General features: G+C 45.6%; 2 protein-coding genes across 12 annotated transcripts in view; both read right to left on the reverse strand.

Annotated features, from left to right (window-relative positions):
• WDR19 (WD repeat domain 19) overlaps window positions 1–16,440 on the reverse strand; it is a 138,106-nt gene that overhangs the window by 63,874 nt on the left and 57,792 nt on the right. For all 10 annotated transcript variants that reach the window (XM_065598145.1, XM_065598149.1, XM_005286352.5 and 7 more), the window contains 4 exons: window positions 6,798–7,002; window positions 5,832–5,991; window positions 556–666; window positions 75–184 (listed from right to left, as the gene is read on the reverse strand). In XM_065598145.1, coding sequence (XP_065454217.1) covers window positions 75–184; window positions 556–666; window positions 5,832–5,991; window positions 6,798–7,002 — 586 coding nt within the window. The remainder of the gene's footprint in view (window positions 1–74; window positions 185–555; window positions 667–5,831; window positions 5,992–6,797; window positions 7,003–16,440) is intronic.
• Window positions 10,821–13,135, reverse strand: LOC135984003 (myb/SANT-like DNA-binding domain-containing protein 2). Of its 2 annotated transcripts, XM_065598154.1 has the most exons (3): window positions 12,416–13,135; window positions 12,131–12,208; window positions 11,287–11,421 (listed from the first exon to the last, which is right to left on the reverse strand). In XM_065598154.1, the coding sequence occupies exons 1-2, from the start codon at window positions 12,990–12,992 to the stop codon at window positions 12,174–12,176; spliced, it is 612 nt and encodes a 203-aa protein (XP_065454226.1). In that variant the 5' UTR covers window positions 12,993–13,135; the 3' UTR covers window positions 11,287–11,421; window positions 12,131–12,173. The 2 variants fall into 2 exon arrangements, with proteins under 2 accessions (XP_065454225.1, XP_065454226.1); XM_065598153.1 differs by lacking the exon at window positions 12,131–12,208 and having other exon boundaries at window positions 10,821–11,421.

Consider the following 16,440-nt stretch of genomic DNA (forward strand, 5'->3'; position numbering starts at 1 on the left):
ATCGCTAATATTTTTCTACTCAGTAGGAGTACTAGTTCAATATTACAACACTACATTTTTACAGGAGAACATACGTGAATTCAAGCTGCATAGCATACTCCTTTGATATGAACGGGATCTGGCCTGGGGCCAAACGTTTAGCCAGTTGCAGTGCGCTGTCCCAGTGCTGCAAATCTCTTCTCATCTGTTACCAAAAGAAATTCTTTGAAGTCAGCTTTTGCGGGGGAAACAATTTTCTGATGTAAGCATCAAATACTGCATCATTATATTATTTTCTAGTATTATAAATACAATTATCAATGTTAGAATCTTGGCTGGATTCAACAGAAAGTTTGAGACAGATGATAGCAAGAAGGTGATATTGTAATAAGAGGCATAATACATACTTATCTTAAGCAATTGACAGACCCATATCATTATGACTCAAAATGTTTAGAAATACTACAAAACTAAGCAGAATTATCACCATGTAAAATAATCAGGTAGTAGTGTATATTAGGTTGGCAAGAAAAACAATTAACATCTGACAACGTTTTAGGCAACTTAACTGGGTACCTCAAGTGCAGCAACAGGACAGGTGGATGCCAGATATAAATCCTGAGCCAGATTAAAGTCATTAGTAAACATGGCAAGATGTCCGGCTAAAAGGTTGTGGTCTTCTATTCCCTGTAAATAAAAATGCCGAGTGCTACAACTGTCCAGAAGATGACCGTATTACAAACTGTCATTTATTACTAATTTTTAAAAGATTCTACAGATCCATCTGCCAGGTCATGTCTATGCATGTGTCACATTTGTCACTTAGAAAAAACATGGCACACACATTTGCTGTATGATATGCAGAGTTACATAATTTGTTAAAACCTCTCTCATTACACAAGAAATGGGACATTTCTCAATGTACATGGAAGGGATGCCATCAAATAGGAAAGGGCAGATTCTACCCCAATACACGGCAGTCCCCTAGCAAAATGCAAGAGCCCGGTTTGAAAGCCCTCATTCAAACAGTTCCAATAAAGCTAATGGGACTCCTCACGTAAGTAAGAGTTGCAGAAATGGATACCGGTACTTACACAAATCAGAATTTTTTATTTTTTATTTTTATTTTTTTATTTTTTTTAGGGTTTTGGCATTTCACAAAAACAGCCAAGGCATTCAAAGTGACACATTTTTTCAATTGTTTTTAAATGAGAAAATGTTTGAAGGCCATTACCATTAAAACCGTCCAATATCATATTCCTCCTAGAGGCATTCTGCACCAAAAAATTAAAAATTCTGTGCCAAAAATAAAAAATTTTGCACACAATATTTTAAAATTCTGCAAATGTTATGTGTCAAAATAATACTACGTCAGGGATCGGCAACCTTTGGCACGCGGCTTGCCAGGGTAAGCACCCTGGCGGGCCGGGCCGGTTTGTTTACCTGCCACGTCCTCAGGTTCAGCTGATTGCAGCTCTCACTGGCTGCGGTTCGCCGCTTCAGGCCAAGGGATGTGCTGGCCGCCGCTTCCTGCCGTCCCCATTGGCCTGGAGCAGCGAACCGCAGCTAGTGGGAGCAACGATTGGCCGAACCTGCGGATGCGGCAGGTAAACAAACCAGCCCGGCCCACCAGGGTGCTTACCCTGGCAAACCGCGGTGCCAAAGGTTGCCGATCCCTGCACTACATAATCGCACCAATTTCAATTATTTTGGAAATTTATTTCAAAATACCTGCCAGCAAGTATGTCTGTAACAATATAAACACAAAATTTTCCCCAGGAGTAGAGAGTTAAAGAAACACCTATGACAACCCAGATCCTGTTTCTCTGTCCCCTTCCCAGAGCCCCGTCAGGATGCCAGACACCCGCAACCCCTCCCCCCAGAGCCCAGCCGTGCCCCCCACACCCAGCCAATACACCTGAACCCTCTCTGCCCCAGGGCCCAGCTGCGGGGCCCCCACGGGCAGGATACCTGCCCTCTTCCCCCCACCCCCGAGCCCAGGGATCCAGAGGGAGAAACAGCCTGATGATCAGTCCCACATTTGCATGGAGTTTCCTGCCTGCCGCCCTCGCCTTGCCTCAGGGCATGCTGGGAACTGCAGCTGCCAGGAACCTTCTAGCTCCCTCCTCCTCCCCCCAGCAGTGTCTTCTATGTATGAGCTGGGCTCTGCTGAGTCCAGCAGCACCCAGTGACAGCTAGCAGCACTACAGCCCATTTCTGTAGGGGAAAGGAAATTCTGCACTGTGCAATGGCGAAGAATTTCCCCAGGAGTAAATATCAGCGATTTGCAATAGAACAGTCTAACATTTCCTGTTTTAATATGCATTTTTAAGATGAACTATTGCAAATTATTGATCTTAGTTACAATGTAACAATCATGAACATTTATCAAAAAAACTATAATAAAAATGCTTCATTCTGAATGTCTTGATTGTCTCTGTAAAATCTATACTGTATGAGTAGACACATTGTTGTAACTATATTAATTATATATTTGAACAGTATACAAATCTAATGGAAAAAAGAACAGAAAGGAATGAGAAAAATGAAAACATAAAAACGCTTCAATTTTCTGCTTTGTTTTCTTCAAATATATATTACTATGTATACACATATTGTTTTATTAATTTTGGATTAAAAACCCACGTTAATGCAACATATTAAGGTTACTTGAACACAAAAAAAGCTAGAAATGCAAAAGTTTAGTTTCTAAAAGTAATATGAACTCCCACACGTTACACACATTATAAATACTACTTGTACATTTTGATTTCTAGATTTCTAAATTATTATATACCATTTACATACAGAATGTGCAAAAGCAAAGCATCAACAAAGCACTGAAAAGTTGTAAACAGAGCACAAGTGTTTAATATATAGAAATATTTTATTGTGACTTCATGGACAAAAAATGAAATAATGACATTAATGTTATATATGTTATATTAAGAAAACCAAACAGAAAAATTATAAAAGGTTTTGAAATAAAGCCTTTATAAGGACTCTGACCCGTGAGGTGGACAAACTGACAACAAACGTGAATATTCTGGGGAGCATGAAAACCAGGAGCAATCTTTAACACATACACAACCCATTTGCCAAATTCTGATTTTAGTTACACCATTGTCAACCCAGAGAGACTCCACTTATTTCAGCCGTTACTCCAAATGAGATCATAACATAGCCTTAGGATTTTGAAATATGAGGAGAAAGCAGAAGGAAAATGCAGAATTTCTTGGTGGGCTCATAAAATCTTTAAAAGCTCTTGTAGCTCACCTTTTAAAAAACAAACTTAATAGAAATTTTAGTATTCAATTCATGGAATTGTCTATGTTAGAGACAAAGGCCAAAAGAATTTGGTAATTTCTAACACTTCCAAAATGTGTAACTCACCGGTGCTTTGAAAGTAAGTGCCATTTCAACCATGCCAAAGTTTCAAAATCAGCTTTGTCCTGTCTTCTACTTATTTCTAGAAACATAATACCGTGTTCTCCTTTCTCAGGAACTGCCACAACCCATAGGGTAACCCCTAGATCTTGTGTTATGAGGAGTAAATAACATATTTTTAAAAATTACACAAAAACATAAGAATGGCCATAGTGAGTCAGACCAATGGTCCATTGAGCCCAGTATCCTGTCTTCCGACAGTGGCGAATGCCAGGAGCTTCAGAGGGAATGAACAGAACAGGTAATCATCAAGTGATCCGCCCCGTTGTCCATTCCCAGCTTCTGACAAACAGAAGCTAGGGACACCATCCCTGCCCATCCTGGCTAATAACCATTGATGGACCTATCCTCCATGAACTCATTTAGTTATTTTTTAAATTCTGTTATAGTCTTGGCCTTCACAACCAGGGGCGGCTCTATGTATTTTGCTGCCCCAAGCACAGCAGTCAGGCAGCCTTTGGCGGCATGCCTGCAGGAGGTCTGCTGGTAACGCGGATTCGGCAGCATGCTTGTGGGAGGTCTGCCGGTCCTGTGTCTTTGGCGTACCTGCCGCTGAATTGCTGCTGAAGCTGCGGGACCGGTGGACCTCCTGCAGGCACGCCGCCGAAGGCAGCCTGACTGCCACCCTCACGGCGACCGGCAGGCCGCCCCAGGCACGTGCTTGGTGCGCTGGTGCCTGAAGCCGCCCCTGTTCACAACATCCTCTGGCAAAGAGTTCCACAGGTTGACTGTGTGTTGTGTGAAGAAATACTTCCTTCTGTTTGTTTTAAACCTGCTGCCTATTAATTTCATTGGTGTCCCCTAGTTCTTGTGTTATGAGGAGGAGTAAATAACACTTCCTTATTTACTTTCTCCACACCAGGCATGATTTTATAGCCCTCAATCATATCCTACCTTAGTCGTCTCTTTTCTAAGCAGAAAAGTCCCAGTCTTATTAATCTCTCCTCATATGGAAGCCGTTCATCCCCCCTATCATTTTTATTGCTCTTTTCTGTATTTTATCCAATTCTAATATCGTTTTTGAGATGGGCGATCAGATCTGCACACAATATTCAAGATGTGGGTGTACCATAGATTTATATATAGAGTCAATATGATATTTTCTATCTTCTTATGTAATCCTTTCCTAATGGTCCTAACATTGACTGCTGCTGCACATTGAACAGATATTTTCAGATAACTATCCACAATGACACCAAGATCTCTTTCTTGAGTGGTAACAGCTAATTTAGAGCCCATCATTTTATATGTATAGTTGGGAGGGATTGTGTTTTCCAATGTGCATTACTTTGCGTTTATCAACATTGAATTTCATCTACCATTTTGTTGCTAAGTCACCCAGTTTTGTGAGATCTCTTTGTAACTCTTTGCAGTTTGCTTTGGCCTTAACTACCTTGAGTAGTTTTGTATCATCTGCAAATTTTGCCACCTCATTGTTTACCCCTTTTTCCTGATCATTTATGAATATGTTGAATAGGGCTGGTCCCAGTACAGACCCCTGTGGGGAACACCACCATTTACCTCTCTCCAGTCTGAAACCTGACCATTTATTCCTATCCTTTGTTTTCTTTCTTTTAACTAGGTACTGATCAATAAGAGCATCTTCCCTCTTATCCCATGACAATTTACTTTGCTTAAGAGCCTTTGGTGAGGGACCTCGTCAAGGCTTTCTGAAAATCTAAGTACACCGCTACCTCGATATAACGCAACCCAATATAACACGAATTCGGATATAACGCTGTAAAGCAGTGCTCCGGGAGGAGGGGGAGGGGGGCTGCGCACGCCGGTGGATCAAAGCAAGTTCAATATAAGGCGGTTTCACCTATAACGTGGTAAGATTTTTTGGCTCCCAAGGACTGTATTATATCGAGGTAGAAGTGTACATTATATCCCCTGTATCACCCTTGTCCACATGCTTGTTGACCCCCTCAAAGGATTCTAGTACATTGGTGAGGCACGATTTCCCTTTACAAAAAACATGTTGACTCTTCCCCAACAAATTGAGTTAGGCTTATCAGCCTGTAGTTACTAGGATCACCTCTGGAGCCTTTTTAAAAAGTTGGCGTCACATTAGCTATCCTCCAGTCATCTGGTACAGAAGCTGATTTAAATGACAGGTTACATACCATAGTATATGTACAGTACATGCAGTACTACAGTGCTGAATGCAAATCAACTAATTAAGGAGGGATTCCAGTAACTAACATATTCCGGAATATGCAAGCTGTTTAGAGATGGCTCTGGTTTCTCAATACATACTCTTCCTCTCCCTCTAAGATACTGACACCTCTAAAATAATTCTTCTTCAATATAAACACACAACACCAGAATTCCAGCAACCTTAAAAGTGCATTTAAATCTTAATCTTTTTACAAAAATGCTTGGTAATTACTTTTAAATGTTACCTTTATTTGTTCTAGTGACATCACCATCCCAACATTTCCAACTGTCCGATAAACACGTATTGCAAACTCCAATTCCATGTGATGTAGGCAAGCTCTGGCCAGCTCATTCCAACCAGATTGACCATTCAGAAGTTTGCATATCTCCCATGCTTCAGAAAACCTATGCAGGGTGAAAAACAAAACTAAAACACACAGTTGCATTCAATGTGTATTTTTTTAGAACATTTTCTCTTAAACCTCAAAAACTAGTTAACCTCAAAGCAGAGGGAAACTGGGGACTGACTAATTTCTAGGTTTTGTGGAAATTGCTAGGAGCCCTCTGACAGGAAAAAGCAGGGCCACATGAATACACCATCCTGAAGTTTATACCAAATTGCCCCACCTTTCTCCTTCAAAAACATACTTTCTTTCCCTGGCTTACTTCTCACCTTGCACTACACCCTCCCATTGTACTGTTTTTTGCTCCCTTAGAATGGAAGGAGTGGGTGGCATACACTTTCAGCGAGTTTTGAGGCAGAAGCTACCATGCAGCCCAGAATACTCTTGAATAAATTACTATAGCTCTTACTTTACAGTGAGAAAAAGCATCATTGGGTCATTTGTTACTTGGCTACCCAGACAGATTAAGCACTTATACGGAATGATGGTTCAATATAATTTTAATCGATATTCAGCAAGAGATTTTTTGAACACCAATGTATGCTGTACTGTGTGCTTCAATCACAGAAGGAAATGATTAACCCAATATACACTTCTACCTCGATATAACGCTGTCCTCGGGAGCCAAAAAATCGTACTGCGTTATAGATGAAACCGCGTTATATCGAACTTGCTCTGATCCATCGGAGTGCGCAGCCCCGCCCTCCCCCCCCCGGAGCACTGCTTTACCGCGTTATATCCGAATTAGCGTTATATCGGGTCGCGTTATATATTGGGGGTAGAGGTGTAATTAAAAAGCGGACCTACCTTTTCAGCATTAAAGTCTGAGTAAGTATTTGTTTCAGCTCATTAAATCCGGTGTCTTTCAAAATGCCAAGGAAACTATGAGTACTAAGATAGATATTGTTTGTTTTCCCACTCTGAGTCTGACAGGTTAATTCTCCATTATACAAAAGCAATGGTTTGTGGGAAAAGGGAACCTTGGTGCCACCTGCCAAAATAACTTTGGACCCTGTATTAGGAGATCAGAAAAAAAAACGTTATTTAAAATGCTCCTACATTATGACATGTTTAGCAACCAGTTGCAGTTGTGAACAGTTAAGAAATGTAAGAGTGAAGAAATCTTATTCTGAAAATGCCAACAGCTTTGTTCTTTTATCCTTTGGCATAGCAGCAGCACTACACCTGGACCAGTCTGACTAATTAAAGGTCTCCTGTTTGGCATTCATCATCTACTGTATGTACCAAGTGTCAAAGTATATACCAAAAAAAATTTGAAGAACAACTAGCAAAAGACACAAAAAGAACATTTTTTTTAAAAAAGTACTTCAGAAGCAGGAAGCCTGCCAAACAATCAGTGGATGACAGAGGTGCTAAAGGACCATTCAAGAAAGACAAGTCCGCTGCAGAGAACCTATATGAATTCATTGCATTGGTCTTCACTGCAGAGGATGTGAGGGAGATTCCCACACCTGAGCCATTCTTGTTAAGTGACAAGTCTGAGGAACTGTCCCAGACTGAAATGTCAATAGAGGTGGTTTTGAAACAGATTGATAAATTAAACAGTAATACGTCACTAGGACCAGACAGTATTCACCCAAAAGTTATGAAGGAACTCAAAAAAATATGAAATTGCAGAACTACTAACTATGGAATGTAACCTATTGCTTAAATTAGTCTCTGTAACAGATGACTGGAGGATAGCTAATACAATGCACATTTTCAAGGCTCCTAGCAATTACAGGCTGGTAAGCCTAACTTCAGCATCAGGCAAATTGGTTGAAACTATAGTAAAGAACAGAATTATCAGATACATAGATTAACACAATATGTTGGGGAAGAATCATCATAGCTTTGGTAAAGGAAAATCATGCCTCACCAATCTATTAGAATTCTTTGAGGGTGTCAACAAGTGTGTTGACAAGGGTGATCCAGTCAATATAGTATACTTGGACTTTCAGAAAGCCTTTATCTAGGTCCCAAACCTCAAGCTCTTAAGCTTAAACTTAAGCTCCTAAAGGCTCTTAAGCAAAATAAACTATAATGGGATCAGAGGTAGGGTTCTCTCATGAATCAGGAACTAGTTAGATACAGGAAACAAAATGTAGGAATGGTTTATTTTCACAGTGGAGGAGGTAAATAGTGGGGTACCTGAAAGATCTGTATGGGGATCTGAGCTATTCAACATATTCATAAATGATCTGGAAAAGGGGGTAAACAGTGATGTGGCACACTTTGCAGATAATACCAAATTTCTCAACATAGTTAACTCCAAAGAAGAGTTAAAAAGGGATCTAATTAATCTGGGTGACTGGGCAACAAAACAGCAAATGAAATTCAATGTTGATAACTGTGAAGTAATGCATACTGGAAAACATTCAACTCTACATACAAAATGATGGGGTCTAAATTAGCTGTTACCATTCAAGAAAGAGATCTTGGTGTCATTGTGGATAGTTCTCTGAAAACAGCCACTCAATGTGCAGTGGCAGTCAAAAAAGCTAACCGAATATTAAGAATCATTAGGAAAGGGATAGATAGTAAGGCCTTGTCTACACTACGAGAGTAGTTCGATTTTACTTGCATCGAATTTTTGTAATCGATATTGCAAAGTCGAACGTGTGTGTCCACACTAAGGACAGTAATTCGACTTTGTGCGTCCACACTAACGGTGATAGCGTCGACATTCGAAGCGGTGCACTGTGGTCAGCTATCCCACAGTTCCCGCAGTCCCCTCTGCCCATTGGAATTCTGGGTGTAGCCGGCAATGCCTTCTGGGTAACAAAATGAGTCGAGGGTGCTTTTGGGAAACTGTCGTCATCCGTCCATCACTCCCGCCCTCCCTCCCTGAAAGCGCCGGCGGGAAAACAGTTCGCGCGCTTTTCCAGTCATTGACAGCGCGGACGCCACTGTACTCCGAGCATGGAGCCCGCTGCGACCATCGCTGCAGTTGTGGCCGCTCTCAACGTCTCGCAGCTTATCATAAAGGTTTCCCTGAGGCAGATGCAGAAAAGTCAGGCAAGGAGGCTACGGCACCGCGGTGATGTCCTGAAGTCTGAGAGTAGCACAGACCTGTCAGAAAGCAGGCGACCCAGCGCCGAGGACATCACAGTGGCAATGGGTCATGTTGATGCCGTGGAACGGCGATTCTGGGCACGGGAGACAAGCACTGAGTGGTGGGACCGCATAGTGCTGCAGGTCTGGGATGAATCCCAGTGGCTGCGAAACTTTCGCATGCGGAAGGGAACTTTCCTGGAACTTTGTGAGTTGCTGTCCCCTGCCCTGAAGCGCAGTGACACCCGGTTGCGAGCTGCACTGAGTGTACAGAAGCGAGTGGCCATAGCCCTGTGGAAGCTTGCAACGCCAGACAGCTACCGGTCAGTCGCGAACCAGTTTGGGGTGGGCAAATCTACCGTGGGGGTTGTTGTGATGCAAGTAGCGAAGGCAATCGTTGATGTACTGCTGCCAAAGGTAGTGACCCTGGGAAACGTGGAGGCGATCATAGATGGCTTCGCAGCGATGGGATTCCCAAACTGCGGTGGGGCCATAGATGGAACTCACATCCCTATCCTGGCACCGGACCACCAGGCCACCCAGTACATTAACCGAAAGGGCTACTTTTCCATGGTGCTGCAAGCACTGGTGGACCACAGGGGACGTTTTACCAACATCTACGTGGGATGGCCGGGCAAGGTTCATGACGCTCGTGTTTTCAGGAACTCTGGTCTGTTTAGACGGCTGCAACAAGGTATTTACTTCCCGGACCACAAAATAACTGTTGGGGATGTGGAGATGCCTATAGTCATCCTCGGGGACCCAGCCTACCCGCTAATGCCCTGGCTCATGAAGCCCTATACTGGCGCCCTGGACACTGAAAAAGAACTCTTCAACTACCGGCTGAGCAAGTGCAGAATGGTGGTGGAGTGTGCGTTTGGCCGTCTCAAGGGGAGATGGAGAAGCTTACTGACTCGCTGTGATCTCAGCGAAACCAATATCCCCATTGTTATAGCAGCTTGCTGTGTGCTCCACAATCTCTGTGAGAGCAAGGGGGAGACCTTTATGGCGGGGTGGGAGGTTGAGGAAAATAGCCTGGCTGGTGATTACTCACAGCCAGACAGCCGGGCGATTAGAAGAGACCAGCGGGAAGCGCTGTGCATCCGGGAGGCTTTGAAAGCAAAGTTCCTGAGTGAGCAGGGTAACCTGTGATTTTATAGTTTGTGTACTGAGAAGCTAAACCTGCCCCCGTTTCTTTACCCAGGTAATGTTGACTATCCTATCCAGTTACATACCCCCTTCACCCCCCCTCCAACACACGTGTCGAAATAAAAATAGTTCTACTTTGTTAAAGCACACCGTTTTCTTTAATACTGTTTTAGCGGGAATTTTTTAAAACTGGGACGCAGACTGTGGTGCGGGGCGGGTCTAGTGTTGTGATGCGAATGCAGCTTCTAAACTCAAGGATTGACAGGCTCCGCTGCGGTGGGATGCTTGTTTCAACGGAGCCTGTCACCCCTCCTGATCGGGACTGTGTGTATGGGAGGTCTATTTGACTTTGTGGCAGGGGGAGGACGGTTACAGATCCCATGCTGTGTGGCTCTGTGATCCTGTCTAAGGACCGGCGCTTAAGATCTGTAACTGCCCTCCCCCGCCACAAAGTCACAGAGCAACCCACCCCCCCCAACATTACATCAAAACAACCTCCCAGACTAACCGGGGCAACTAGTCACTGCATCACTGCACTGTGTATGTGCCCTGCTGCTGTGCCTGCCCCCGACTATGTACCCTGCCAAAGGAGACTGTCCTGTCCAATTTCCAACCCCCTTTCCCCTCCTCCTCCAAAAGAACATGATTGAAACAGTAGTTAACAGAAACAAATTTTTTATTATCAACTACACATGGCATTGGGAGGTGAAACTTGGACGTGGGCTTGTGTCAGGCGGGAAGGAAAGAACTTTTCAAATTTTGGGAAATGAGAGCCTTCTGCTACTAGAGCTCTCTGCAGGGGTGGAGTGAGAGTTAGCAGGGACTCTGCCGCCTCTCCTTCTTTGCACTTTGGGTGAGGTGGGTATGGGACTTGGTGGCGGGGGAGGGCGGTTAGAGATGGACTGCAGCGGGGCTCTGTCCTCCTGCCTCCGTTCCTGCAGAACATCCACAAGGCGCCGGAGCGTGTCCGTTTGCTCCCTCAGTAGTCCAAGCAGCGGTAGAGTCGCCTGCTGGTCTTCCTGCCGCCACCTCTCCTCCCGATCCATGTTGGCTTGGTGCATTCGGGTCAAGTTCTCCCGCCACTGGGTCTGCTGTGCTGCCTGGGCTTGGGAAGAGGCCATAAGCTCAGAGAACATGTCCTCCCGTGTCCTCTTCTTCCTACGCCTAATCCGCGCTAGCCTCTGGGAGTGTGATTCCAGGCTAGGTTGTGAGACAGTCGCAGACGGGGCTGTGGAAATGGGAAAAAGGGAGTGAATTCCTCTGAAAGATAAATGTAGTTGTGAACAAAGAACATAGTCTTTCTCTGTGAACAAGACCATGCACAGCACCTTTCACATGCGCACTCAGCACAAGGTCGAATTCTCGGCCTTCGCATTCTGTGCCTGGGGTCTTGAACAGCACATTTGAGAAGCGAGGCAGCACAACGGAATTTCTGTTGCAGGCAGACATGGTAAGCCGTACACTTGTGGCAGTTTAAAACTTTTATATTACCACTGGCCTCATTTCACATTTAAATCAATGTCAGTCCCTGCTGCCAGCAATCCGGCAAGCGGGAACTCTGCCCCTGTCCCACCCCCTCGCGGCTGTCCCCGGGAATGATCCCTTTCGGCTGCCCCTCTCCCGCCTCCACCGCGTGGCTGCAAACCAGCGGTGACAGTTCTGTAAAGGAACGGGAAAGCAGTCCCAACACTAACATTCCCCTACCTAATTAAAAGCAGGTCACCATGGCCGACATCACCCTGATGAGGATCTCCGAGAGCGACAAAGAGAGAATGCTCCGGGAAAGCCTCCAAAGACCAGGGCCGTATGCCGCCCTGCTGTGCAGAGCAATGATCCCCGAGTACCTGATAATCTCGTGGCGCGGCAACGTGTCGTACTTCGGAGGACCCAATAAGGCCGCTCTCCCCAAGAACCTCATGCAACGGCTTTCAAGTTACCTCCAGGAGAGCTTCATCGAGATGTCCCAGGAGGATTACTGCTCTATCCCCGCACATATAGACCGCATTTTACTGTAGCTGCAGTAGCAGGGAATACACAGTAGAGCGGCTTGTGCAGGACAATCACTGAAAACCGGACATTGCTAGATTTCTTTTCAAAACTTGCACTGCCCCTTACTAAACCGTTAAGCGCCTAGGGCACACTAATCATGAACAACCCATTCTTTTAATTGTTAATATTCCTGTTTTGTTAAAAATAAATGTTTAGATGTTTACAACACTTACTGGCTGATCCTTCACCAGATTCTGTGTCCGGGGTAATGGCTGGGGACGCTTCGTAGGGGATCTCTGTAAGGGTGATGAAGAGATCCTGGCTGTCGGGGAAATCAGCGTTGTGAGAGCTGCCAACTGCCTCGCCCTCCTCATCTCCTTCCTCATCTTCCCCGTCCCCTAACATGTCTGAGGAACCGGCCGTGGACAGTATCCCATCCTCAGAGTCCACGGTCACTGGTGGGGTAGTGGTGGCGGCAGCACCGAGGATGGAATGCAGTGCCTCGTAGAAACGGGATGTCTGGGGATGGGATCCGGAGCGTCCGTTTGCCTCTTTGGTCTTCTGGTAGCCTTGTCTCAGCTCCTTGATTTTCACGCGGCACTGCGTTGCATCCCGGCTGTATCCTCTCTCTGCCATGTCTTTAGAGATCTTCTCGTAGATCTTTGCATTCCTTCTTTTGGATCGCAGCTCGGAAAGCACGGACTCATCGCCCCACACAGCGATGAGATCCAAGACTTCACGATCAGTCCATGCTGGGGCTCTCTTTCTATTCACAGACTGCATGGCCATCACTGCTGGAGAGCTCTGCATCGTTGCCAGTGCTGCTGTGCTCGCCACGATGTCCAGACAGGAAATGAGATTCAAACTGGCCAGACAGGAAAAGGAATTCAAATTCAAATTTTCCCGGGGCTTTTCCTGTGTGGCTGGTCAGAGCATCCGAGCTCGCACTGCTGTCCAGAGCGTCAACAGAGTGGTGCACTGTGGGATAGCTCCCGGAGCTATTAGCGTCGATTTCCATCCACACCTAGCCTAATTCGACATGGCCATGTCGAATTTAGCGCTACTCCCCTCGTCGGGGAGGAGTACAGAAGTCGAATTAAAGAGACCTCTATGTCGAACTAAATAGCATCGCAGTGTGGACGGGTGCAGGGTTAATTCGATTTAACGGCGCTAACTTCGACATAAACGCCTAGTGTAGACCAGGCCTAAGACAGAAAAGAGGAGGTTACCTGTTACTGGAGGTTCTTCGAGATGTGTGATCCCGATCTGTATTCCACGGACGGTTTACACATGCACACCATGGTCTGGAGTGGAGAATTAGAAAGTAGTGTCCATCGGTCCGCACATGCGCCCTGATTCGTCTCATGTTTTTTTCTGAAGAGATAAAGGGCGGGACAGGCAACTCCAGTTCCTTTTCCACTGCAAATCCAGCAGATCTGCAGCAGAAGGCAAGGAGGGTGGGAAGTGGAATAGAGATAGGGGCCACGCATTTCAAAGAACCTCCAGTTACAGGTCAGTAAATTCCTCCTCTTCTTCTTCGTGTGACAGGCCCTATTGTATTCCATTGAGGGTGACTAACAAGTGGTACCTAAGTCAGAGGAGGGTGCGAAGATGCAGATGGAAGAGATAACCAGAGGACAGCCACGCCCTGAGGGAGGCATCCGTCACTGAGTCCTTCACCAAGGCGTAATGTGCAGCAAAGATGTGTACTGAATTCCATGTGGCTGCTCTACATATATCGCAAAGCAGCACATGGTGGAGGCAGGCCATGGTTGAAGCCTGGGCTCTCATAGAATGGCCTACATCCCCGAGGGTAGTGGGAGGACAGATAATTGATATCATAGTGTAATGCATCCCAAAATCCACTTGGAAATTAGCTATGTAGAGATTGCCTGCCTCTTAACTGTTTCAGCTATTGCAACAATCAATCTGGGGGGTTTCCTGATTGGTCTTGGCCTCTGTAGGTAGAAGGCCAAGGCCCAACGGACATCGAGGGAGTGGAGTTGCAGTTCCTCTTCAGAGTTGTGTGGTTTCAGGAAGAAAGCAGGTAAGTGAATGGATTTATTAACGTGAAACTGGGAAATGACCCGTTGGCAAAATTTTGGGATGCAGATGTAAGGAGACTTTATCTTTATAGAAAATCATGAAAGGAAAGTTCTCCATCATGGCCCCAAGCTCACTGACCCTTCTAGCTGAAGTGACAGCAATGAGGAAGGGACCTTCATGGAGAGGGACATAGAACGTGATGCCAGCAGTTCAAAGGGCGGTTTCGTTAGTATGGATAAAACCAGGTTGAGGTCCCACTGGGGAGTGATGGATTGTACAGGTGGGAAAGTTCTGATGAGGCCTTTCCAAAACCTAGCAGGCGGGTAAAGACAGTGTTCTTCCACATGGGGGTGAACGGCGCTAATTGCTGCTAGGTGGACCTTAAGAGAGTGAGGGTGAGCCCCGATGCCTTCAAGGATAGTAGGTAGTTCTGGAGGTGGGGAATCCCTTGCACTCTGCCCAGGAGGCAAAGCATTTCCACTTGGCTCAGCAACAACTCCTAGGGGATTCCTTCCTGCTGCTAACACCGCTCCCCCCCGGCAGCTGAAGTGCTGCTGAGGACCTGGAAGGGAACCAATTCTTAGGATTTTGGGAGCTCATCACTGAACACACCCCTTCTAGAGAATATGCCCATCCAAATACCCTGCTCTGAGGTGAAATGCATGTGGATTGGGATGGCTGATGCCGCTGTTGTGCTGTGTTAGGAGATCGGGGAAAGCAGGGATGGGAATTAGGGGACAGGTAGACATAAGAAGGAGGTTGGGAAAACAAAACTGTCTGGGCCAGGAAGGGATGATCAGGATCACTGTCGCTCTGTCTTGTCTGAACTTGTGTAGTACTCATGGTAGGAGTTAGAGAGGAGGGAAGGCGTAATTGAATTGGTCCGACAAGGAGATGGTGAGAGCATCGCTCTGAGAGCCTCAGACCTCCTCTGGAGCAATATGTGCTGCATTCTCTATTCACTGGGGATGTGAAGAGTTCTCTGGTCAGAGTTCCCCACTTGTCAAAGATGTCCTGTACCATGGTGTCATGGAGTTCCCACTCATGGTCAGTCATGAACTGTGTGCTGAGAAAAGTCTGCAATCACATTGTGTGTCCCTGGGAGATAGGCTGCAGATAACATGATCTGGTGAGTGATGCACCAGTTCCAAAGGGTGACTGCTTCGGAGCAGACCTTGTGCCCCCATTTGTTGCAAAGAGACATGGTGTTGGCCAACATTATGAGAATTTGATGGGAACAGATGAGCAGGAGAAAGGCCTGACATGCCATCCTTACAGCTCAGAGCTCCAGAATGTTGATGTGCATTCTGGACTCCCAAAGAGTCCATGTTTCCTGTGTCATTTGTTCACCCATGTGCGCTCCCCAGCCTACAAGGGATGCATCAGTGATAACTGTCTTGTGCAGGAAGTGAGGGTGGGAAGGGAACCCTTACGTGTTCCCTCTACCAGTGGAGGGATGAGATTACCATGCGTGAGTGTGTGGAGGAGAACTGTGAGCACGCGGTCCATGGCATGATGGTTGGGTGAGTAAACCAACTGGAGCCACATCTGGAGGCAGCGAAGATGCAGATTTATGTGCATGAGGCCATGTGTCCCAGGAAGGATAGGAAAGTCCTGGCTGTGGCTGAAGGACTGCTGACTACATGAGTTATGAGTTCTTGGTAGGCAGGCTTATGAGAGACTGAGTTGATAGTGGCCCTAAAAAGTCTAGGCATTGCACTGGGTTTAAGGTTGATTTTTGGCATTGATATTGACCCAAAGAGAACAAAGGAGGATGAGCAACATGGAAGTTAAAACCTGGGCTTCATGTCTGGACCGTGCTGCCAGAAGCCAGTCATTGACATATGGGAATATGAGGACCCCATAACTCCTGATTTGGGTTGCTACAATGGAGAAAACCTTGGTGAAAACTCTAGGAGCTGTGGTAAATCCACACAGTTTATTAATATATTTAGCACAGTCACAAACACCCCAACTCAGTAAGGTAGATACTACAGAATGTACATTTGCACATCCATAAGAAGTATCGAAAGGAAAAAACAAAACAAACAAAAAAACTTTACTTACCAGAAAAGTACTGAAAGCTCAGTCTTCTCCCTCCCCACCCTCCACATGTCCTAGAGACCGTGGCCCATATCCTGTACTCTGCCAGTCTAACAGTCTCTGGCCTTTAATTTGTGACTTCTAAGCCAATTAGAAATGAAAAGTCACT

This window comes from Chrysemys picta, chromosome 5 (genome assembly GCF_011386835.1).
Source record: "Chrysemys picta bellii isolate R12L10 chromosome 5, ASM1138683v2, whole genome shotgun sequence".
Classification (NCBI taxonomy): Eukaryota; Metazoa; Chordata; order Testudines; family Emydidae; genus Chrysemys; species Chrysemys picta.

Excerpts from the sequence above, each read along its gene's own strand:
- LOC135984003 (XM_065598153.1), bottom strand. The coding sequence starts at position 12,992 with ATGCAGAGCTCTCCAGCAGTGATGGCCATGCAGTCTGTGAATAGAAAG. Across the intron at positions 11,422-12,415 it reads ATCTGGTGAAGGATCAGCCA|CCCCGTCTGCGACTGTCTCA; the intron begins GTAAGTGTTGTA and ends CCATTTCCACAG.